This window comes from Haemaphysalis longicornis, unplaced genomic scaffold, assembly GCF_048455015.1.
Source record: "Haemaphysalis longicornis isolate Haplotype H1 unplaced genomic scaffold, Haemaphysalis longicornis Haplotype H1 scaffold_10, whole genome shotgun sequence".
In the NCBI taxonomy this organism is placed as follows: domain Eukaryota; kingdom Metazoa; phylum Arthropoda; class Arachnida; order Ixodida; family Ixodidae; genus Haemaphysalis; species Haemaphysalis longicornis.
Window position 1 is genome coordinate 119,240,798 of NW_027526204.1, and position 24,727 is coordinate 119,265,524.

At 45.9% G+C, this 24,727-nt stretch overlaps 2 protein-coding genes and 1 long non-coding RNA gene across 4 annotated transcripts in view; 2 read left to right on the forward strand and 1 right to left on the reverse strand.

The window, feature by feature from the left end:
- Positions 1–12,775, reverse strand: part of LOC144159183 (reticulocalbin-2) — a 52,807-nt gene extending 40,032 nt beyond the window's left edge. Inside the window, exons 1-3 of one of the 2 annotated variants that reach the window (XM_077690514.1) lie at positions 12,392–12,775; positions 11,862–12,009; positions 4,465–4,612 (exon numbers count right to left, since the gene is read on the reverse strand). In XM_077690514.1, the coding sequence (XP_077546640.1) occupies positions 4,465–4,612; positions 11,862–12,009; positions 12,392–12,590 (495 nt within the window). In that variant the 5' untranslated portion in view covers positions 12,591–12,775. The remainder of the gene's footprint in view (positions 1–4,464; positions 4,613–11,861; positions 12,010–12,391) is intronic. The other variant, XM_077690513.1, reaches the window with a different exon arrangement.
- Positions 12,776–13,891: 1,116 nt separating this feature from the next.
- LOC144159188 (uncharacterized) lies at positions 13,892–24,394 on the forward strand. Its single transcript, XR_013320264.1, has 3 exons — positions 13,892–14,061; positions 18,246–18,306; positions 24,191–24,394. It is a non-coding gene; the product is annotated as an uncharacterized LOC144159188 (long non-coding RNA).
- LOC144159186 (omega-amidase NIT2) lies at positions 14,249–17,969 on the forward strand. Its single transcript, XM_077690517.1, has one exon. The coding sequence runs from the start codon at positions 14,523–14,525 to the stop codon at positions 15,381–15,383; it is 861 nt and encodes a 286-aa protein (XP_077546643.1). The 5' UTR covers positions 14,249–14,522; the 3' UTR covers positions 15,384–17,969.
- Positions 24,395–24,727: the final 333 nt, after the last annotated feature.

A 24,727-nucleotide genomic window follows, 5' to 3' on the forward strand; every position in this document is an offset into this window, starting at 1 on the left:
AGACAACAAGCTTTCCCAGTGCCCATCTTGCTGCTCTTTCCCTCTCACCCTCCCCAAACTACACACGCAGTTGAAGGCCAATTTTACAACCCCCAATTTCACAAATTTACTCATTTTACCAACAAATTCAATTTCCCGTTTGCGCAGGGTTTGATGTAGTTGAGGTTAACTGGAATGTATGAGCAAATTGACCATGCAAGGTGATTTTACAAGGGTGTGTCGAAGAAACAGGCGGAAAATGTGAATAAAGCCTGTTCTGTGACACCGTTTCGTATCACAGAGAGAAAAACACATGAAAATTGACCATGGCGAAAAACGGTGGTTGTAATTTGAGCTCTAGCCGTCCCAAACAAAAAGCGGGACATGGAAGAAAATGTGAGAAGGCTGCTATTTCTATCATACCCAGGGAAATGCAGATGTGCGTACAGACTTTGCTTACAAACTATACGCACGGTGAAATGATCAACACTCCCACTAGCAAAAGCACCTGTCCTTTTCTCGATAGAGCTGTCGTTTCGCGCCTTGGTGGTAGCATTACAGGAGTTCTTTCCGCACACAGAAAACCGAAATTTCTTCTCTAAATACAAAACCTTTGATATGAATGACACGCCTGCACATGAACAATACTTGCTAGCGCAGAGTAAAAAAGGATCTACAAAAAAATAAAATGTTCTTTTTTTTTTGGCTACAGTTGGTCTAAGCTACAAAGGTCAAATAAGGCCTGCACTGCTGAAAAGGTTGCTTGAAGGTCACCTGTTGAACTCTTGTGGGAAACTTTCGCCGCTACTTAAAGCTGAACTTTCACTCAGAGAAAAGAATATATCAAGATCGCGGCACCAAGCAGGCATACAGACATGCCCATAGTTGACAAATGGACAAACATTACTTTGCAATTGGTGAGCAGCGGAGATCGTTAGGGCCTGGTCTTTTTACATACAGCAAAGCGTGAAGAAAAAGACGAAGAAAAAAAAAAAGCAGGACTAAGATTGAGGAATGCATAATACAGTCAACTTTCGATCATTCTAAGTCGCTTAACTGGCGGTGATGTTCTGGTCCCGGCAATTTCACATGCAATTCAATGAAAGGAATCGCTCAATAATTTGAAGCTAAAACCCATTACATCGGCTGACTGGAAGTTATTTTAAACCAAAGGAATCGAAATAACCATCATTTCTCGACAAAAGCTAAAATCGTAAGTGCCGAATCACCGCCGTGCCCTGCACTATGTCGGCGCCATTGCAACTGAAAGATCGCACCGTCGATAAAGCGGCAGTTCAGTTGAGACTCGCACCAAAGTGCGTATCTCTCACTTTTTAGGTTCCTAAACTTCTTTTTTGCGCACAGCTTTGTATGAGGAGTTTTTGTGGTAGATGCTTTAGGCTTCGCCTGTAGCAATAACCCTGAATTATCACAGCAAATCATGTCGTACGCTTGAATTGGTAATGACAGTCGAGACTCTAAACAAAATCAAGAAGGGAGACGTGTTGTCGACTAATAACAATGCTATTCTTGTGCTTTTTGTTCAACTGGAAATTCGGTTAATTGGCACTTTTTATGGTCTTCATGGACTTCATTTTAATGGGAGTCTACTGTATAGCATGGAGCAATTACTACAACATACAAACAAAAGATAGTTCCCTTAAGCCTGCCGCTAATAGCTGGCACCGTCACAATTAAAAGGGCAGTAGTTAAAGGGGCCGCGAATACCAAATACAACTTTGTGCAATTTGAAAGAAGCAGCCTTTAATAACTTACGGAGCTCCATTCTAGCTTGGAAACACATTTTTAACTGAAAAAGAGCTTAAGAATGATTGCTCTTTCTCTCTCTCTCTCTCTCTCAATGGTGTGAATTTATGCGCGAATTCGCTGCTGCGACGCCGTACGTGCTGCCAGTCTTGGGCGGTAACTAGTTACTAGTAACGCGTTACCGGTAACTAGTTACTTTTTTCAGTAACTTGTAACTGTAACTAGTTACTTTTAAGTTGAAGGAACTTGTAACTGTAACACTGTTACTTTTTTATGGAGTAACTGTAACGAGAAATACCGTTACAGTTACTTCATTTCTATAAAAAAGTATCCAACAGCAACACTCGTTAACGGCCGATGTACAGTTTCTGCTTTCAACTTTTTCAGACTTTCTTCTGCAGAGCCTTCGCCTACTTCATGTATGCCAGCTCACTCCCTTCACATGGGTGAAAAACAGCTGGACTAAAAATATTTAGACGTACACGTGTGCGTGGTGTCCCACGCGGTCTGCTAAGGGCTCGAAATTTTTAGCTATGAGCTGCAGTATTTCCCTCAGCAGCGTGATGTCGCTCTCACCCAGACCATAAATAACGCTGAGACACGCGCCTAAGCGCACGTGGGCGCATGTTGACAGCACAGCTCAGAGTACGATGCGCGGCTGCACCATTTTCGCCACTTCTGGGGCGCAGTAATGTTTGACACAAAGGCGAACAGGAAAAAACAAAACAACAAAAAAACATCCACAAACACTGCACAACGCACTGAAGCCTTTGCACTTTTACGGAAGCCTGGAAAACTCCCGCCAATGCGTCGCCTTCTCAATAGCGACGTGCAGCCCCGTTTGTGGGGTCATAAAACGCCGCGGGGAGTCTCTCGGCGTCCCCGCACTCGTCCAGCCCTGTGCGCACTGTAGAGTGTTCGATTCACAAGCTGCAGTTGCTTGTGACCATTGTGCGCTTTTGAGACCCTTGGCCGTATTTGGGACCACGTGTTTGAAACCCCTGGTCTAAAGGCTTTGTCGAGCTGTCAACAGTACCCCAACGAGCTCGAGGAAGTAAATAATTCCATGCCCCTTCACACATAAGATGACCCCAACACACCACCCAGCATCTTGGCCGGCAAGACGCCTGACCACACTGCCGCTACACGAGGAAATATTCTTGGAAAGCCTCGCAACTTCATTTCCAGAGCTGGGCAGAAACGAATACTGTAGCTACATCTGTTTCTGAATGTTGGGCGCAAAGAAAACTTGGACGAGCTTCGTTCGGCCTACGCCTCAAAGAAAACGAAGGGAGCGGGCTCTGGGATCGGGGACGTGGTTGCTGTGAAAGGCTGGTATTGGGAGAACAGTGTTTCTCGGTCTAGGCGACAAAAATCGCATTTGTGAGGACAGGGGTCGCAGGAAAAAACAGTAAAGCGTCCAGTTCCGTTTCTATTCCCTTTGGAAATAACCTTGGCTTATTCCGGGGGTGGGGGTGGCTGGGGGTTGGGGCAGGAGAACGACTCCGAGGGCCTACGGACAAACGTCGCTTCGGGAATAGCTCAAATTGGTCTCCATCTCCGACGACAAGTACAACGAAATAAAATGTTAACTCAGCGCTTTCTTTTTAGTAGCCTTCAAAAACACCTTGACAACCGAAGTACTCCCACATCCGTTTCCGTTTTCCTCCAAAGGGCCTTCCGGCGATCCACCACCCCCATCCTTTTTTCCCCCTTCTCCCTCACTATGCAAGGCGGTCCAGCGAGAACACTGTAGGTGAAAATGAATTTAGTTGTCATTGATTGTTTCGTCTGTTTTGTCCTCAAGCTTAGTACTAAAGTTCGGCCTCCATGTTTGTACTTTTTCAAACGTTTGGCAGCCATTTCTGCCGACACAGCAAGTGCAACCGCTGCCTGGGCCCTCATGCCTTCGTACGTTTCTATTTAATAAGCTAAATCTTGTTATGTATTAATTAGTTTCATACAGTAATGGAAAAGTAACGTTACTTTTTTACAGTAACTGTAACTAGTTACTTTTGGAAACTTCGTAACTGTAACTGTAACTGTAACAGAGTTACTTTTTTGGGTTAGGTAACTGTAACTGTAACACTGTTACTTATTTTCGGTAACGTGCCCATGACTGCGTGCTGCACATCGATTTACTGCCACCGCAACAAAAATAAGTCGTTCTGCCGCACGAGTGACGCCGTAGCAGCGAATTCGCATGTAAATTCACTCCACATAGGACGGGCTTTCTGCATAAACATACTTTTTGTTGCCAGTGACCCTTTTGTTGCCCTCACCGAAGTATAATCTTCTCGCTTTTTCACCACAACTGTACACTTTGAGGTATTTTTCGTGGCTAATTTTACTGCAGCTATTCGCAGTAGGCGACAGTCGACAAGCTGCTGCTACGCAATATATTGGCACCAAAGACACATTTATTGGATTTGTCCCTAACTTGCATAGGTGCAAAAATGAAAAAGAAAAGAATTCTTGGATGACAAAGTGACAATAAATTAAAACAACCACCCACAAGTTGTTTCTTTCGTGCTTTTTGTGTTTCTTTTGTGGGCCCCTCAACAGTTGCCCAGTAATGTTTCTTAGCTATGGCTTAGGTAAATGGCTGCAAGGCTTCCTTACAGACTATAAAAAGATGGCACACACCATCCCCAAGATATGAAGAGGACGAACACAACAACCAATCAAATCGATCGGGGCAAAACTCCCGTCTCGTACCCTCAGGTCGCTGTCCTCAGTGTCGCTGCCGGAAATCTTCTCCGTCGACCCAAACGCCTCGCTCACGTGCTCATCCCACGTCACCTTCCCATCGCCGTTCTTGTCCTCGTCCTCAAAACGCTCCTCGGCTTCCTCTTGCGTGAGCAACCTTCACAAACACGCGCAACACAAGCATACACAGTAAGGGCAAACGTTTTATGAATGTTGACTGCAAAGACTGCAAGAAACAAAATATGACACCTGAAATATGCGTATCTATGGCACAAACGACCACCAAAACTCAGATTCTGGAAGCGAAACTCAGGAGAGCGTGGCTGTTACGGCCACGCTGAAGTGACGCTCCAGCTGACCCAGCCGGCCAGTGAGCGGCAGCACGCGACTGGCTGGCCAGGCAAACCTGCATGCAACGCCCCTGCTGCAGTCCTAAGAGAAGCGCGGCCAGTGGAGCTGGACTGGTTCTCCTGGCTGGCCACTTTTGCTTCATTTTGCGCGATCCAGGCGCGTAGCCAGGAATTTTTTTTTCAGGGGGGGGGGGGCGGTCGACCAAGAGATGGGACGCGCAAAGCAAGGCTTCTTGCGCGTTGTTTTTCAAACGAAGCTTGAAATAACTGACTTTGACATGCGATTTGTGTATGCTGAATGCTAACAGTAAAGCCCACCTTAAGGAGCTTAGATGATGATGATGATAATGATGATGACCTAAATTCCTGTTCACCATCTATGGGTATGCCACGGGTGATTCGTTCGTCAAGAGCAGGCGGTTATGCGGGCACGTGCTCGTGAGTGTGATCGTGATTGGCGCGCGGTCCTCGAAGTTCGTCAGGCGGAAGTGGAGGCCAACACTGGGTGTTTACTATCACGATTCGCATGTTTTGTATTTTCCTATAGGAAAGGGACTAATAAGTTTTCTTATCAGCTATGAAGTACAGTCGAGCACGATTATAAAGTTATCGTGCCAGCATCGAGCGGCCACTCGTGTCACTGTCCTACGGTTTCATTTTGGAACCATGAAAATCAAGATTTCGCACTCTTCTCTTTGTTGGCTGTTCCGTGCTACAGCAATGACCGGCACGACTGACTTGACACCCTTTGGGTTTCAAGCTTTACATTCGTTGTTATCAAGTACAGACTTGGTTGCCTTTTATCTACGCCGACGATAACGAAACTGGCATGGAAGATTTGCTAAAGCGGGTGTTGTCTGCTTGATTTGAAAGAGTAGTTTTCCCGCGATAACCTTCGAATCGCAGTGGATTGTACGCGTGGCACATTTGTATATTATGGCGGTGAAGGTAGAAGTCTTCGTGCTTAAGTAATCGCCTTTTTGTTATCTTTTGTGCTAGTAATGTGAATAGTAAACTTGTGCTTAGCGGAACACCTTATTGAACTGCTGTTGAATGTTGAGCTTGTTGCACGTTTCTTAAATTTCATTCTATTGCTATCCGTTCAATTGAACAGACATGGCTTCAGTAAAATTCCGACTAAGCAAACACAGAATGCTCATTCTAACCAAGAGGGAGGTCAAGGAAGCAATGAAATAGTGCCAAAAAGACAAAGCTCCGCAATAAAGAGAGTTGTACAGTTTTGTTGATGGGGAGGAAATACAAGATGGGCAGAGCAATGCTTTTCATACAGCAGAAATTATGGAACTGCAATAGTCAATGAAATGCGAAGTCGGTAGAAAAATAAACATATCAAGGATTGATAGCTGACTGAACAAAATACAGTGACATGCTCTGTTATGTGATTATACTTTGTACCAGTGTAAACACAAGGAATGACACGCCAAAGTCCAGACCACATGTATGCCTATATGAGGCTTTTCCTGCTCTTCCGCCAGCGAAACAGCGGGACTGCCTGGATCGGCTCGCGGCAGGTTCCCGGCGCTGCTCGGTGTATCCGCTACTACTACTATGTATATTTTATTGGCGCAAGGGCGTCTGAGGCCAAAGAGCGCCAAGACAATGTTTGTTTTGTCACATTTGTTAAAATGCCATGGCGATGATTGTGATGTACTTCATAAAAATAGTGTATATATGGGTGTAAAGGGCCCTTACTCTAAGAAGCGAAGATGAATAAGATGAGAGGTAACAGTGACGATGTTTATGTGTGTGCTGGGAGCGCCATAACATAGCAGGGATGGCGGTGACGTCCCTGGCACGTTATGAAAACGCTCAGAACCGCCCTCACTATTTGCATTGGGTGGCCCTGATGTCACACATGGTATGAGATGAGTGCTAAAAATCCAATGTCAGCGAGATAGGCTAAAAGGCGTTCACTTCTAATCGGGGGTTGATCAGATAAAAACAAGGATGGGTGTAAGGGTATCGTGTAGGTGTATAGTTCTGGGAAGTGTCGTTTCCTTGCGTCATGGTATGCCAAGCATTCAATCAATACATGGAGGACTGTAAGTCTTCGTCCGCATTTCTCACAAGATGGTGGTGGGGTTCCGTTTAAAAGGTATGAGTGTGTAGCGTGTGTGTGACCTATTCTTAATCTGCATATTGATATTTCTGTGAACCTGTTCCGTTTCTCTGTGTTGTATTTCCCTATGTGTGGTTTTATAATGTGCAGTTTGTTTTCGATTTGTGTGTCCCACTGTACCTGCCAGCGCCTCCGAAGCATACTCCGAACTAGTGGTTTCATGTCTAGGTAGGGCACATGTGGGATATCTACAACACAGCGGAGAGCCGCCACAGCAGCATTCTGGTCAGCAATTTCATTGCCTGAAATTCCACTGTGCCCAGGTACCCAGCACACTACTACAGTCAATTTTAGAGCGTAAGCAGACATCATGGATTTGATAAGACGGTTTAAAATAATGTTTCTAGTTGGTTTTCCTGAATGGAGAGCTAATACTACACTCAGCGCATTTGTGAGGACTGCAAACTGTAAAAATAATGGAACTGTGTATTCTGGTTTCTGTAATGTGTTCCACAGTGGTTAAAATGCCGTGTGCCTCAGCTGTAAAAATACTGGTATTTTTGTTCATTGTCTTTGTGATAGCAAAGTTTGGGCCATGTGCAGCGCATGACACAGAATGGGCGGACTTGGAGGCATCTGTGTAAAACGTTGTGTAGGGGTATTTGTGTCGTAGATGTAGGAAGTGCTGCAAGATGAGTTCTCTTGGCGCAGTTCTTTTGTAAATGGCTCTGAAAGATAAATCACAAGAAATCGGGGACATTTCCCAGGGAGCAACAAGGTCTGTGATCCAAGTTTTGTAAGTCTCGCTAAAAGAAACCCCAAGCTCTTCAGCGTGCACTCTCACTCTCAACGAAAAAGGCATAGATATAGAGGGCCGACTGAGAAACGAGTGCATAGCAGAGGTGTCATTGACAATAAACGAAGAAGGGTGATTTTTAATGGATGTTGCTTTATGGCATACAATAGATCTGTGTATAAGCGCTGGTCTTCCAGGCACCACTGGTCACATTCCACATATAGGCTTTGTGCAGGACTCGTTCGGAAGGCTCCTGACGAAAGGCGATGCCCAAGGTGCAGAACAGGGTCAAGCATTTTTAAAGCGGTTTTCGAAGCTGACCCGTATACTACGCTCCCATAGTCCAGCCGCGACTTCACTAAACTGTTGTAGAGACGCAGCAGGCACATCTTATCTGCGCCGTAGGAGTGGTGGGATAGGACTTTTAGGATATTCATTGCCTTTATACATTTTATTTTGAGTAGCTTTATATGTGGAATAAATGACAGCTTTTCATCTAGCACAATCCCTAAAAACTTGTGTTCCTTCTTCACAGGCACAGCCACTCCACTGAGCTGGACGGTGGGCTCAGGGTGAATACCACGCCTCTTGGAAAATAAGACACATGTGCTCTTTTGAGGATTTAGCTTAAAGCCATTTTCGTCGGCCCATTTTACAAGCCTGTTTGTGGCAAGTTGTAACTGCCGTTCACAGATAGACAGGTTACAGGACCGGAAACTGATATGAACATCATCCACGTAAATGGAGTAAAAAATGGTACGGGGCAGAGCTTTTCCAAGTGTGTTCATCTTAGCTATAAAAAGTGTGCAACTAAGTACTCCACCCTAAAGAAAGCCATTTTCTTGCATATACAGCCCGGATACTGCAGCCCCGACCCTCACTCTGAATGTTTGTTCAGACAAATAGCTTTCAAGGGCATTAAGCATATTCCCACAAATTCCAAAAGATTTCAGGTCTCAGGCCAGGCAGTGTCATATGCTTTTTCTAGATCAAAAAATATGGACATACAAAACTGTTTGTTAACATAGGATTCAAAAGCGACAAGTTGGTCTGTTGTTGATCTGCCCAACCGAAAACCTGCCTGGCAGCTGTCCAGAATACCATTGTATTCCAGGAAGTATAGTAACCTTCTGTTGATCATTTTTTCGAACAGCTTGCACAAGCAGCTGGTCAGGGCAATTGGACGATAACTTGAGACACAGGATGCATCCTTTCCCTCTTTCAGCAGTGGCACAACAATAGCCTGTTTCCATGCCTTAGGAAAGTGCCCAGCACACCATATTCTGTTAAATAAAAACAGGAGAGTATCGATTGTGTCTGTATGAAGGTGTTTGATCATGCCGTACGTAATGTTATCTGCACCTGGTGCCGAAGGCTTGCAACCAGCCAACGCAGTCATGAGCTCGTGAAGGGAGAATGGAGAGTTATAGGAGTCGTTTGATTGCTTGTGGTCACGTATGGACTTCCGCTCAGCTGACTTTTTGTAGTGTATAAATGTGCTTGTGTAATGTGAAGAGCTTGAGACGTGTTCGAAGTGTTGTGCCAACGCGTTTGCCTGGTCCTCCAGGGTGCCACCAGTGGTGTCAACAAGGGGTAAGCCATGTGTGCTTTGTCCATTTAGTTTTCTTATCCTGTTCCAAACCTTTCTTGTATCGGTGAAAGAATTTATTGAAGTTAAGAAGGACCTCCAGGTATTGTTTTTGGCCTGACGGCGAATGCGCCTTCCCATGCTTCTTGAACGCTACAAGGTTGTCCGCAGTGGGGTACCTGCGAAGAATGCCCCACGCCTTGTTCTGTGCCTGGCCTGCTTGTTGACACTCTTCATTCCACCAGGGCCGCCTTAGGTTACTTGTGTTACCAGAAGTCTGGGGAATGAAGTTCTCTGCAGCGTCAAGGATATGTGCCGTGACAAGGCTACAAGCTTCATCAATACCCAAGTGTTCTATGGAACTGTATGTGAGTTGAGATTTCTGCTTAAATTTCTCCCAGTCTGCAGCAGTTTCTTTAAACCTTTTAGTTGAGGTGGGAGTGTAAGGGTCTCTGTCTAGGCATCTCAGGAATACTGGGAAATGGTCACTTCCAAGCGGGTTTTTCTCCACCTGCCACTCAACGAGTGGAAAAAGAACAGCAGAACCGATTGCCAAGTCTATGTGTGAGTACGTGTGCTCGGTGTATCCGGCGCGAAATGCGGCCGGGCTGTATGTGTTGACATGTACAGTATCTGGAGCGGGCACAGGGATCAGACGTTGACGTAGCCCTTGTTTTCAGCTTTATATGAGCAAGAATGTTCTTAAAACTGCTGGTTCCACGCCTGCACGAGACTTCAGGTGGTTCTTCAGGGTACTTAAACCGCACCCCAGCCTGGCACGAAACATTTGAAACTCAACAGCTGATGGTCGGCACTCAAAATGCTATGGAATGCTGGCGCACTTGCACATCTCTATCCACAAACAAGACTTGAAATGCTTTTTAGGTACAGTAGGTATTGTTACCCTAATACTAACACGGGCCCCCAAAGCCAACACTTGAAAGTAAATTTCCACAGTTTTGGTGAATTATCCCTTCCAAGTTACGCATTTACATGTCTAAAATTTCACTTTAAAAAACGGTTTAACGCTACCATTGTATTCTTTATAAGTGCCGAGTTAAAATAAATTACCCTGTTAAATTCAGCTTGTGCGTGCAAAGGATGACTCTGTAAAGCCCCGTCGAGGTCTACAGGACTGCAATTGTCTTACAACCCTAGCCTGCAACTTTAGAAAGGGAAAAAAAAAAGCAGGGCTAAATTTCCTTTCAAGGCAAAAGGCGAGGAGTATAATCAAATATGTGCACGCACACTTTTCCTTAATCCACCGTCATGTTCTATGACAATACAAAGCAATGAAAACTGAAAGTGAACACTATAGCCTAATGCCAAATAAACTGAACTTATGAACAGCCACCAGGGTGTCCAGTTTAAAAACGAAGAGAGCAACTAAAATAACACAGCTGCAGCCTTTAAAAAGCACCACAAAGGTTAGCGTAGCCAATGGAAATATCAGATGTGCAAGCCCACATTTATCCATTTACAGAGCACATCATCTGCATCGTATGCTTCACTGAGGACGGAGCAAATGACGCACTGCCCAAAGCCAGCAAAGAAAAGTTTACCTCCCTGCATAAGAGCTGACCTATATTAAAATTGTCTGTGAAGGATTTTAAGCCTATGTTGTTCAGAAAACTGAAAACCCACAAGGCCCGTGCCCTTTGAAAGAAACCTGAGCCATGCACTATCGCTGCTCAAGTCCACTATGACCGGAACAGCGGGAGCAAAACTCAATTTCACACTACATACGAAGTACTTGCACAGCATTTTATGCGATCTTAGCGGACTTGGTCTTTATAGAAACAATGAAGGAGTCTTCACCTATCGTCACAAGAACATACGTAAAAGATGTACCACGTCCTCAGAAGCAGTGTATCGGAGAGTTGCATTGTTTGCTTTTCAAACAAAGCGGCAAAAGTCAAAGCGGCAGGGCTTGCCCTGTGGGTCACTTTGCACTGAAGCAGAATTCCTCCGACACATTCAAATCAAGTTTATTTCTTTGGTGCACTTGGTTTGCAACAAATAACACAGCACTTTAGCACTCCAGCCCCCCCTGCGAGAGCTGAGCCAAGTTGCAGCACTCGTACAAAGTTCACAGAAAAAAAGAACGCGCTAAGAACAGGACAAGGAAAATGACAAACACAATGTCCGTGTACGTCGTTTTCCTCATTCTTTCATCCTGTTCTCAGTTGTTTTTTCGTAAGCATAAACTAACCAGCCCAGCTTCACACCTCAAAGTACAGATAGGCAGTTGAGGTGCATGCAGCAATCCTTATGGGTCCACTGGCTCTCTCCAGGAAAACCGTCCTGTTCTGCATTTTTTGTGTGATGTGAGCATTTCGATTCCGAAGAAAGCACACGAACTAACTATAGCTATAAACACCATCCCTAGATCGGTGCTGAGGTTGTGAGAAGGAAGGTAGCATTTGTTTGACAAATAATAACTCACAATGCCACATCTTGCATCTGTATGATACAAGAGTCAAGACACGCATGTCAATTCTTAACCAAAAGTGCTTGTCCCAGTCGCAGCTCATCAGTCAGCGCATCATAAGGCGTTTAGCTTCGAGCTAGCTCAGTGGATGCGGTACCTACTTGAAGGAACGTAGTATCCAGTCAATCAGCTCAACCCTGTCCACGAACCCGTCCTTGTCCTTGTCCATTTTGATCGCCAGCTCTTTCAACCTCGCCTTCGCCTCCTCGGGAGGTAGCTGGTCATACTCCTCGGCTGCATCTTTGCTCCCTGAAAATAAATAAATAAAAATTACGCGGGCCACAGTGTAGATTGAAGACTGCGGCAAAGTAGTCTCGTGATGATTTCTTCCATGAGCACCATGACAGATCCTACGGCAGGTAAGGCAAAACGTTTGCCGAATTTGTACCGTCACATAGAGACACCACAAATGGTTAGTTAACGCAGTTTTACGCCGAGATTGCACCAAGCTTGCCCCGTTGAAACGCGCGGACCTCGCTAGCAGCAAAGCCTGTCTATCGTTCCGGCTGCAGCAATTGCTCAACCGCCAAGAATTAAACGTGTGCTGGCCTAGCATCATCGTTGATATGACCAAAGATTGCCTTCACAAACCCGCAGCATTCTTGCTTCCTACAATGCGAAACTGGCTTACCGAGGATTGCCTCGTGATCGAAGCTGGAGTCGTGCTTTTCAACGTTTACGTGGTTCTGGCCCCTGGATCCATCGGTTCCGTCAAGTACCCGTTCTTTGTTGAGATGACTGTGGGCTTCGCACGGAACGTTGGACGCGAGCAACAAAACTTCAAGAACCACGAACACCCACAAGCCCCTTGGCAGTTTCTGCAAACCCATTGTGCAATGTGTCCGAAGAGTTTTGCACCGTCAAAAAAGTTCTACTGAAAACCAGCTGCAGTCGTCGACGGCTCCGGGCTTTCCCCGGCTTAAAATTGCAGGCTATTTCGGGCTTTCTTCGCTACAAATGCCGACAGAATGAACAGCGCGAGCGCACACAGTGCGTACAGCAGGGACAACGTGACAGTCCCAAGCGACTGCCGCGCCCCTCCACGGCACGCCGCGCCAGTGGCGCAAATTTTGAACGCATAAACGGAAGTTTCGGTTTCGAACGTTTGAAACAAACAAGAGCTGTGTTACGTTAGGGACGTTGTTGGAGGGGTTTTTCCTGTGGGGGGAGGTACCTCAGTCCCCAGCAGGTATCTACCAGTGTTCATACTGGAGACGCTGGAGAGTCCATGCAGTCCGATCCTTCAGCCGGGTCAGGTTTGGAAAGATTTCGGAAAGGCGAGGCGCACATATGTTTGCGCTTTCCCATGTTTTTACAAGTGGGTGAAAGTGTTGTTCCTTGGTGAGATTAGGGTAGGATCGTACTCAGCGTGAGAGCGGCTAGGTTATGATTCTGCTCACCATTTGCTGTAGCTAGCCTCATACGTAACTGTAATAACTGCTACATTCAGGCGCCCAGATCCCGTCCGCCCAAATCACGCCACGAAATTAGTCTGTCTTGAATTTTTCCCAACCGCAAAAAAAAAAAAAAAACGGTTGCGCTAACTGACAAGCCAGAGTCATTTCTAATTATTAATGATTAGTAGTAATTACGCATAATCTGGTGTCATAACCGATGATTCTGGGTGCAACTCACCCGAAAAACGAACACCGAACTGCGTCCAAGTCCAGAACTAATAATTGAAGAGCACCGGTCACTGGCAGCAATAATTAATCTGGCAGATGGAAAGTGAAAAAACACCGGGTTATCTCCACTAACGTGAAACCTAGCTGGGCAGTGGCGAAACATGCAGTGTGCGACGTGTTTCCCACAACAAAATTGCTGCTAATGGGCAAGCGTTTATCGCAGAAAAGAACGTTTCTGGAGCCAACATCGAGCCGTTGCCGCTCCCTCCGGCGCGCGCTGATTGGTTGCCGGAGAAGCGACGGTGGAAGGAGCAATCGTGCGCTTGCTGAGGCGGTGGCACCCTCTCTGTAGAAACAGGTTATCAATTAAACGAGAGACAGACTGGCCGTGAGTTGTCTTCGTGTCACACGCCGAAGCATGCTAAGAAGAATGCTTTACAGGAGAAAACCTGGCATTTGAAACCAATTTCGATAGAGAATTTACCGATTTCTGTTTGTTATGCAATTAAATTTTGATAATTACTGTGTTTTAAAATAGTGTAAGTCATGTTAGTTTATTTTGAATTGGTTTTATTCATTATACACTTATTTTCTGATCATCGTCTGACAAATTGATTTACCGTGTCGACGGCAGAGACGACGACGACAGGAGTCGCCAACAGCCCGATCCCCTAAGGTACTCCACCCCTAAAAGTCTTCCCTTTTCTTTTCTCCGTACTGTAGCAGTACCATCCCCTCCGTCGTCGAAACCATAGAGTTTCATACTGGTCGAAACAAACCTTGACCGTCAGAATAATCCGTATACCTTTACTGTTACCGTCGAAATAGTCGTGTTCTATTTCTTGAAAAGTCGGACGTCGTAGCAGCCGTTGGAGCGCTGCGAGCGTCGGTAGTTGCGGGTGTTCGTTATTTTGTTAGTTACGTTATCACGCTACGAATTCTTTGTGGTTTGTTTCTGCTAAAACAAGCAGCTGTTAAGGCACCACTTGCGCCACAGCTTCGACATGACCGTCTGCTCAAAGCCCACGTGATTGCCGGAAATCTCAACCACGTCGCACCGATAACCCGCGCGTCGTTTTGCAGTGTGTGTTTGCAGTGTGATTTAAAACCATTCGGCAATACTCCCCGCTACCCCAAATGGCTTCTTCCAGCTTTCGGGTCGCTCTCATCCAAATGGCCGTGAAGGCAAGCAAGGCAGATAATCTCGCCAGGGCCGGCGAGCAAATTAGAAAGGCGGCGGCCAACGGCGCGAAGCTTGTGTGCCTGCCGGAGTGCTTCGGCTTCCCGTACGGAGTGCAGTACTTCCCCAAGTACGCCGAGTCGATCCCCGGCGAGACGAGCGAGATGCTGTCCAAGGCTGCCAAAGAAAACGGCGTCTACCTCATCGGCGGCTCCATGTCGGAAACCGAAAACGGCAAGCTCTACAACACCTGCCTCGTCTACGGGCCGAACGGCGAGTTGCTCGCGAAGTATCGCAAGCTCCACCTCTTCGACATCGACATTCCGGGAAAGATAACGTTCAAGGAGTCCGACTGCTTCACGGCCGGCGGCAACCTCAGCGTTTTCGACACCCCCTACTGCAAAGTGGGTCTCGGTATCTGCTACGACCTCCGGTTCGCGCCACTGGCGCAGCTTTACGCCAAGCAGGGCTGCAAACTTCTGTTCTACCCCGGCGCTTTCAACATGACGACTGGTCCACTTCACTGGGAGCTGCTTCAGCGCGGTAGGGCCCTCGACAACCAAGTTTACGTGGCCTCCGTGTCCCCGGCTCGGGACGAAGGGGCTTCCTACGTCGCGTGGGCTCACAGTATGCTCGTCGATCCCATGGGCAAAGTTGTTGCGGCGACGGAAGCCGGTGAAGACATCGTCTTTGGGGACGTAGACCTCGAGCACTTGGAGTCGGTGAGGAAGCAGATACCGATCACGAAGCAGACGAGGAACGACATCTACGACGTTGTGAACCTGAAAGATGCGGGTGATGGCACGCGCGCCTCGTGATGTGTGGGGAATTAGTCATGACGTGTGTCAGTAGCTCTTTCTTAACTCCACGGGTCTTGTTTTTCTTTTTAATAATGTGTGTTGTAGCACGAGTTGCTATGGTCTCCTATTATTAAGCCTTAAACCTTTCTTAGTGTTGTCAGCTTGGGTTGTAACTTTTGCCACCTTACTCGACGATTGAGCCAGTGTATAGATAGTATGCACTGGGCCTTAAACCGTATTGCGGCACTGTGGCATCACTAAGCAAAGCTACCATGCTTGCCGTGTTGCCAGCAAGCGATAATAATGGGGTGCTCGAGCCTGAATATTTTCATGCAGTGTTTATAACAGTATTGGATCCCGATTTCTCAGCTGCCTTTGGTTACACATAGTTGAAATTAACTTGTAGCTGACAGGGGCATCGGAATAGTGTGCAGGATTGGCACTGCATGCCAGCCATTTGAGAATGTTCCTGCCAGCTGCAAAAGCAGCCTGTTAATACTCTGGAGTCTTTTATTTTGTACAGCATGCCGGCATGTATCGGAGGTTGCGGTGACTTTTATTCGAAGCCGCAGGTGGAAATGCAGAATGTGTTCTTCATTCAGTGTGCATCTCTGGCAGCGGCAAGTTTTTACATTGTTGTAGCCAGCCAACAAAAATTGTTGTTTCGCAGCTTACTTCATGAGCAACCCAATTCTTTTGCCGTTGTGGTCCGGTCGTTTTGTCACAGCACACAATATGTTTATTCACCTAGGTACCAGGCCTGGTGTCGCTTTTAAGCGCTACTCTACACCGGAAATAATCTAATAACGTGATGCTGTGGCCACGTTCGAAAGAAATAAACATGCAGTGTACGCAAAGGGTTGTCGGATGGTGACAGCGAAAGATAAGTGGCTGAGGTGAATGCAGCACTGTTGTGCCTGCCGCACATCAAGACGAGGACTGCACGGAAACACTTGAAAATATAGCCTAAATGAGCAGAAATTGTTGCTTACACGGCAGCACAAAACGCAAGAAGCATCAAACCATGAAAGCAGCTGCAGTCAAACCCGGCTATAACGAACCCGGATAGAGCGAATTATGCTATATATCGAACAAAAATAATTAAGTTACGGAAGTACATCGGAAACATATTTCTTATAACGAAGTTCACATCCGATATATCGAACTCTGGGCGCCTAGAATGGCCACCGAAATGCATGATCTCGGAGCAAGAGCCGCGTCCGAGACATTGCGCCTCGCACGGAGCGACGTGACGCCCAATACTTTCCGGAACTGTTTCTGATGCGCGGGACTCGTGAGGGAACCCGCCCAGTCAGTGAGTGCGGACCAAGACAGCAGCATCGGTGAACTGTGGGAAGAGCTCGCCAACGTTCCCGATGATATCGCGAGTGAAATCCGTTTGACGCTTATAATGAAGCGCTTTCGGCAGTCGATGTGTTTCGCCAATGCTTCTTAGATATTTGAGGACGCGGACTCGAAATGGTGCAAACAATGTTTCGTGTAGAGAATGCTATGCTAGTTGAAGCCGCCAAAACGAAAATGGAAACAAAAATCGCCGTTTTTTTTTTTTGCAACGTGGGCAGTTAAGGCGGAAAGTAGCTTTGATACCTGCAATAAATGAATTATTTTGGTCCGGTAATGGCTACTGCACTGTGTTCGTTTCTGCATACACGGATGGCGGAGTTGGGGAGGGGGTGGGGGGCTCCCGCGGATTGCGAACTCGTAACAATAAGCTCGTTGTAGGTGGGTTCGCTTATATCGAACTATTGGATATATCGAACTAATCGCGGTGCATATTGCAGTTCGCTATAAACGGGTTTGACTGTAGATACCAATACCCGGCTCAGTGGCCAAGGCGCTTTGCTGCTGACCCAAAGGACGCAGGTTCGATTCCCGGCTGCAGCGGCCACTTTTCTGATGGAGGTGAACTGCGAAAACGTCCGTGTGTCGGAGATTCCAGTGCACATTAGAGATCCCCAGGTGATCAAAATTAATCCGGAGCCCTCCACTACACCGTGCCTTACCGCCTGCGTTGTGTCGGCGTGTTAAACTCCTCCCCCTGTCAATCAAGCCAGGTAACAAATTGTCAAATGTGCACCACCTCAAACACAGGAGACCCAGTGACACCGTCCACTGCATACTAGGAGTAATGCGTGCACCTGTTACAGATGAAGGTGGATTGATGAACAAATTGGAGTAGGGTCAGTGCAGATTTTCTTATTTCAGTCACCGGTACCAAATGATGAGGTCTGTGTTTGAGGCGGAATCAACTGCATTTGCGACACGTGCATACGGCAACACGAAAGCGCCGATCGTACAAATGCACATGCACGCTTAAGGGCACCATTGCTCAATTTTTAGATTTAGGTCTTCATTTATAAGAAGCAATTGCGAAGTGTGGCACTGATTCAGAATAAGTTTTATTTTGAGGGGTTTTTAAAATTGGCATCGAGGTTGTTGTGTATGTTGACTGCAGTGATGGTGTTGGATTTTGTATATTTTAAACACCTTCCTTCGTTAAATGGCAGTAGCTTTGTGATTATTTGGGAAACGGAAGCAATGAAGTGGACGTTATTTGCAAAATAAAGAGAGCAAAACTGAGAATGATTAATTCCTAATGTAACAAAAAAGAAAAAAATTATTTTAATGGCACTGTACATGTCTTCAAAACAATGTGTGTACTGGTATACTGACTGCGTGGTCATTATGGCTTGATGTCCATTTTGTTGAAGCAAATTAACGTATGGTTTTTGAAGGCTGTCCGTAAATTAGCATGGTTGCATGGCCCACAAAACCTTGGCCTGCCATGCTCTGTAATAGGCTATTCATAAGTCATGATAAGTTAAGTTGCATTTGGAAAAATTTACTTTTATTCTTTAGCTCTCCTTGGTGTGGACAAGCCGCTTCTTCACAGTGAGACCACAATGTACATCAGATAAGGGTAAGGGAACCATTCCTAGTTTATAGATCAATAAATTGTTGCTACTACTACTACTACTACTGCTACTGCTAACATTAATAACACAGAAATGCAGGTTAGTTGGTGACATTTCATGACTAACTTGAGTGCACAAAAAAGAAAAAAAAAAACGAGGACTGAATAAAAAAGACACGAAGACTAGTGCAGGTTAACAACTGGATCTTTATTCATCACACACCACATATATACCCTCTTTGACAACATCCACACGTGATCAAATGTGTACGTATCACATCATGCACACAAACACAAGAAAAAAGGCGCTTTACACTTTGCATTATCTCATGTCGTCTAACAACTTAATTTCCTTATCGGACAGGGCTACTGACGGTTGATTTATGCAAGTTTCCCTTTATTTTTGACATTTGCCAGGCTACTGCTATCTCTCTTGAAGTCCTATCTTGGTGGTGGAACTGGTGAAGTGCGAGCCGTTGTTTGACCAAACGTTGACGGAGTTCCACCACCAAGATAGGACTTCAAGAGTGATAGTGGAAGCCTGGCAAATGTCTAAAATAAAGGGAACTTGCATAAGTCAATAATCGACCATAAGTCAACCGTCAGTAGCCTTGTCCGATAAGAAAATTAAGTTGTTAGACGACATGAGATAATGTAAAGCGTTAAGTGCCTTTTTTCTTGTGTTTGCGTGTATGACGTGACATGTACTATCGGCGTCAAATGAAACGCGAACATGAAAATATCAACCGAAACGTGCAAAATTGAAAAATACTGTTCCTAGAGTTCATATAATGGCATGCTATCGGCATATTTGGAAATCCACTTTTCCCAACTCCGTTTTTGTAACTAATCCACGCGTCATTTTGGCTTGCATGGACAGAAATCGTGCTATTTGTGCGTTCAGGTTCATATTTTCGTGTTCGCGTTTCATTTGACGCCGATAGGACACATTTGATCATGCGCGGATGTTGTGAAAGAGGGTATATATGTGGTGTGTGATGAATAAAGATGCAGTTTTTAGTCTGCGCTGGTCTTCGTGTCTTTTTTGTTCAGTCCTCTTTTTTTTTTTTTGTGCGCTCAATTTACAGTCATGCTTATACTAGGCTGACGCATACCCTGGTGTGCACTGCTTGAACAGCATCTACTGATGCAGCACAGTGCAATCGCACGTTTTCTCGATACTTCACGATGACATCACCAACATTAGGTTGGCACATACTCTCGTTCGCATCACCAAACAAAGGGGACATTTTGCTTTAACGTATTTTGCTGCCTGCCTGATTGCTACTTTTGGGATTGATGGCGTTGTGCTGCTGAGCATGAGGACGTGGGTTTGATTCCCAGCCGCGGTGGCCGCTTTCTGATGGAGGTGAAAAGTGAAAATGCCCATGTTTTCAAGGTTTAGGCGCATGTTAAAGATCCCCAGGTGGTCAAGATTAATCCAGAGCCCTCCAATACGCCGTGCCTCATCAACTGCGTTGCGTCGACGCGTTAAACCCCAGAATCAATCAACTTGTGCGATTAATCAGCATGCTCACATTATACGTAGGCTTCAGTACTTCAGTGCACGTATGGGCTTCAGTAGGCTTCAGTACAGGTATTTTTAAGTCGAAAGCCACTATGCTTTCACTCCGTCCATTTTTAGTTACCTAGAGCCATCGGGCTGTAGAATCCGATCCGTACCCATTTTGCTTGCCAAAGTCTTAGTTGTAGGACACCAGCGATCAATTTTTAGTTTGAGGTCCTCATTTATAAGCAACAATTGCAAAGTGTAACACTGATTCAGAATAGGTTTTATTTTAAGAGGGTAGTTAACGTTGGTGTTGCTGTGGTACCAATGCGAAGTGTCTGTGCCGCTTTGGAGCGGCATGTTCCCACTAACCTGGTAACAACACTGGAAACTTGGTAGCCTTTATGGTAGTGCCGTGACATACGATCACTGAGGGGCAGAGCTATGGTTTAGAACAACGTGACATGGTTGAAACATCCGGTTAAGGAGAAGGTTGACGGTAATCGGCAATGGGGGTAACGGTAAAACACAGTGGTTGAATTCAACAAGAACACATGGGAAGGTTAAAAAAACAAAACGGGTTAAGTGACGAAAATTCTGATTCGCACTATTAGCCAGCAATTCTAGAAAGAATGCTGTGGGCCACGGTGTCTATTCTAGTCGCGCATTTATTATTTTGAAGGGAGCAATTAAACTTTCATTGTCCGATCAGTAAATGGTTCAAAGTTGGCTTAAAACGTATTTGGCTCAGTGAAAAGAGAATGGAGGCACTGGCCACTTGCAGCTGCAGTCTTTGGGAGTACCATTGTGTGCTTTATGTGGAGGCAGGACAAGTTGTAGCTCTTATGATTTTTGAAGCAGTGGGTAAAGTCCTTAAGGATTCACTGCCGGCATTTGATGGAAAGGCTTTATGGTGAAGTAGCAAATAGAATGCCCGTCATGTTGAACCCTGTAAACGCGCCTTGTGCGCATCGGTTTTAAGTTGAATTAAAAGCAGTTAGTTAGTATGCACCAACTAGCCCAAACCACCGTTCTAACTCGATCGGCTTTAAGCTTGACATAGGAAAATTTATTTATTTTGTTTTCGTGTTACAAAATGCACGGCAGTAATCATGCATTCCGCCTGCATTCCTGGCAAGTTGGCAACACTCTGGTAGGCGCCAAACGGTGTATTTCAGACTTTTGGTTGTTTGAAATCTGTTAGCTCTAAAGAACCATTTGCCCTTTTTATTTCTATATAGGTGCGTAAATTAATATGGACGTTCTATAATATAAATGTCACTTCAATAGAGTGTGTCCAAGATTATTTGAAGTCCAAATGTTTTGCTGATTAACAAGTCTCGATGGTGGCTGGCCGCTCAGCCCAACCAAATTTATTTAAATTTTGTCGCGCCCGGGCTGCTGTTGCAAATATACTTTCTTGTGTCAGGCGAGCGAAGCGGAGGTACACGAGGATGTTTCTTTAGACCTGTTTGCTCAGCCAGTCGATCGCTGCTCCGTTCAGTCTTCTTGTCAAACTAAGGCAATTTCGATGCATCATTTCAGTGCGCAAAGTTTTCTCTGGACAGATTTTTGTTTGTTTGTACTTGCTCATTCGAAACGAAAAAACCGTCCTCTGTCTTAACGTTCGATGTGTCACACTTTTGCCGCGTAAGAAAATGAAAAGAAACTAGGCCTCTGATATTTTCATACAACTGCTCATATATTGCCCTACAAAAGATGTATTCCTAGCAATGCATTCCTGTGCAGCAGTAAGCCGACTTTAGGGAGGATCAGTATACAATACATGGTGTCAATGGAGGCAGGCGGTAAAAACCCTCAAATTGACCCTAAAAAAATTAACAGTGGCTTAGCTCGGCTACGCAGGATATACGTAGCGTTTGCTAAGGTTCATCTTGTTTTTCTTCGGTTTCCTGGTTGTCTAGGATTAGCATGATTACCATGGTTACTGCTGCTAAAACGATTTCCAATCCGGTCCAGTCCAGTAGAGTCCAGTCCAGTTAAGGTACGCGTGGCTACCCTAGTTTAGTCGCGGCGGCGGCGGCTCCGGCAGGTGGCTTTGCTCCGGCGCGTCAGCTGTGCGCCGTGAGACGTCACTGCCCCTCGCGCACGCGCAGCACGGCTCTCCAGGAGCCACGCGAAACTTTTCAACCTCGGCCAGTGTAGCTCACGCTACAAAACGCCATTCTACCAATATTTGTGCAATGAAGCCGACTTCGAAGGTGATGTTCAGTAAAGCTTGATGTCGGGCTAGTTGGTGTAGCATTCCTTTGAGGGCAAGTTGCGCTTGTTAAGAACACTGAGACGGACACGGGAAAAAACGTAGACTTTCACGAAAAGACGGCGCTCAGGGTGCCCAGGGCACAGCTTACCAAAGAGATACGTAGGGTCTTTGTGGGCAGATAATCAAATGTGCTGGGGTCTTCATACTTCGATATCAGACTCCTTACATTGCGCCTGATAAAGTGTCTTCCCAACAGTGCATTTCCATTCTGCAGAGCAGTGAAGCCAATAGAGGGCCAATAAAGGCCCTCACTATATTCTTGGCGATACACAGGGACCATCATCATCATCACCAGCCCATCTACGCCCATTGCCGGGCAAAGGCCTCTCCCATTAATCTCCAATTATCCCGGTACTGTGCTAAATGAGACCAATTTATCCCCGCAAACGTCTTGATCTCATCTGCCCATCTAACTTTCTGCCGCTCCTGCCACGCTTGCCTTCTTTAGGAATCCACTCTGTCACTCTATATGACCAACGGTTATCTTGCCTTCGCATTACATGCACTGCCCCCGTCCATTTCTTCTTCTTAATTTCTACTAATATGTCCTTAACACGCGCTTGTTCCTTGATCTACTCCGCTCTCTTCTTGTCCATTAATGTTACACCTATCATCTTCCGTTCCATTGCTCGCTGAGTCGTCCTCAATGTAAGTTGAACCCTCTTAGCCTCCAAGTTTCTGCCCCGTAGGTGAGTACCGGTAAGATTCAGCTGTCATACACTTTCTTGTTCAGGGACAATGGTAGGCTGCTATTCATTATCTGAGAATTTCTGCCATATGCACCCCACCCCATTCTTATCCTTCGAATTATATCTGCCTCATGGTTGGGATCCGGGGTCACAACTTGGCCTAAGTAGATATATATTCGCTTACCACTTCCACTGCCTCGCCACCTATCTCAAACTGCTGTGCTGTCCCGAGGTTATTGATCATTGCTTTAGTTTTCTGCATATTAATTTTCAGGCCCACGGTTCTACTCTGTTTCTCCAGTGCGGTAAGCATGCTTTGCAATTCGTCCCCCCTGTTACTTAGCAAGGCAATGTCATCGGCGAATCTGAGGTTACTCAGGTATTCTCCATTAACCCCTACTCCCACCTGTTCCCAATCCGATGTTCTGAATACTTCTTGTAGACATGCTGTCAATAACATTTTAGAGATTGTGTCTCCTTGTGTGACGCCCTTTCTTATAGTTATTTTATTGTTTTCCTTATGGAGGATGATGGTAGCTGTGGACCCATTGTAAATATCCTCTGGTATTTTTTCATGATGCTTGTCTACACCCTGGTTCCGTAATGCCTGAATGACTGCTGAGGTTTCGACCGAGTCAAATGCTTTCTCATAATCTATGAAGGCTATATATAGGGGTTCAGTATACTCCGCGCACTTCTCTATCACCTGATTGATCGTGTGAATATGGTCCATTGTTGAATAGCCTTGACGGAACCCTGCTTGTTCTTTAGGTTGACTGAAATCTAAGGTGCCAGAAATTCTGTTCGCATTGGTAAGTACATTGTAAACGACTGACAGTAAGCTGATCGGCCTGTAATTTTTCAAGTCCTTCATGTCACCTCTGTTATGGATTAGGATGATGTTCGCGTTCGATTCCGGTACACTCGCGGTCATTAGGCATTGCGTGTATAGGTTTGCCAATTTTACTAGTACAATTTGCCCGCCATCCCTCAAGAGGTCTTCTGTTATGTGATCTTCACCAGGTGCTTTGCCCCCTTTCACTTCTTTCAAAGCCATCCTTACTTCTTCTGTCGTTACTGGTGGACGTCTGTCTCCTCTGAAGTTTGAACTACTTTCTCGTTCGGCATTATCCTGGATGTCCCGGCTACTGTACAGATCTCTATAGAACTCCTCGGCTACTATGACTATTTTATCCCTATTTGTGATGACATTGTGACTTATGGCCACCATAATTAGATGCCAAGCTTCTTATCTTGCCCCCCAAAAAATGTCTCCCCAACGATGCATATGTGTATAGTATCGAGGCCAACTTCAAAGGGCTCCGTGTATACACCGTTAAACCAGATGGCGCTAGCGCCACACAGCACGGTCCTTTGACAGTTTCCGTCTCAACGACCCCGCTCCAGAATTCCCTCAACCGACCAAAAATGTAGCGCGGGCAACACAACCCGGCGCGCTGCCGCCGACAACGAAGGCGGGAGCTCCTCACGGATCCCAAGCCTGGACGACACCGGGCGCTCCTCACGAGGTGCGAGCTTACACGCTCTATGTTTCTTCTTTCTTTTTAGTTCAAGCCACTGCGTGAAGGTCGTGTCGAGTGCCTCTCGCCGGGGGAGGGTTTTTATCTGTAGTTTTTAAACAGCGAAGCTGTTTAGCAATTCGTTGATTCCAGCGTTTCACAAAACTCAGTATAACAGTATAAAGAAAATAAACTACGGGCAGGATTCACACCTATTGCCTGGTAGATCAACGGAGTTAGAGCCAGTCGTCTCACCCACTCGTCTACGAGAGAGAGAGAGAGAGAGAGAGAGAGAGAGAGAGAGAGAGAGAGATAGAGAGAGAGAGAATAAATATATTCGTCGAGCAGAGGCTGATGCTATGGGCCTCGCCCCGTGAAGGGCATCCCTAGTTCACGATTCCTTGGCTTCGACGGGCTGTCTTCG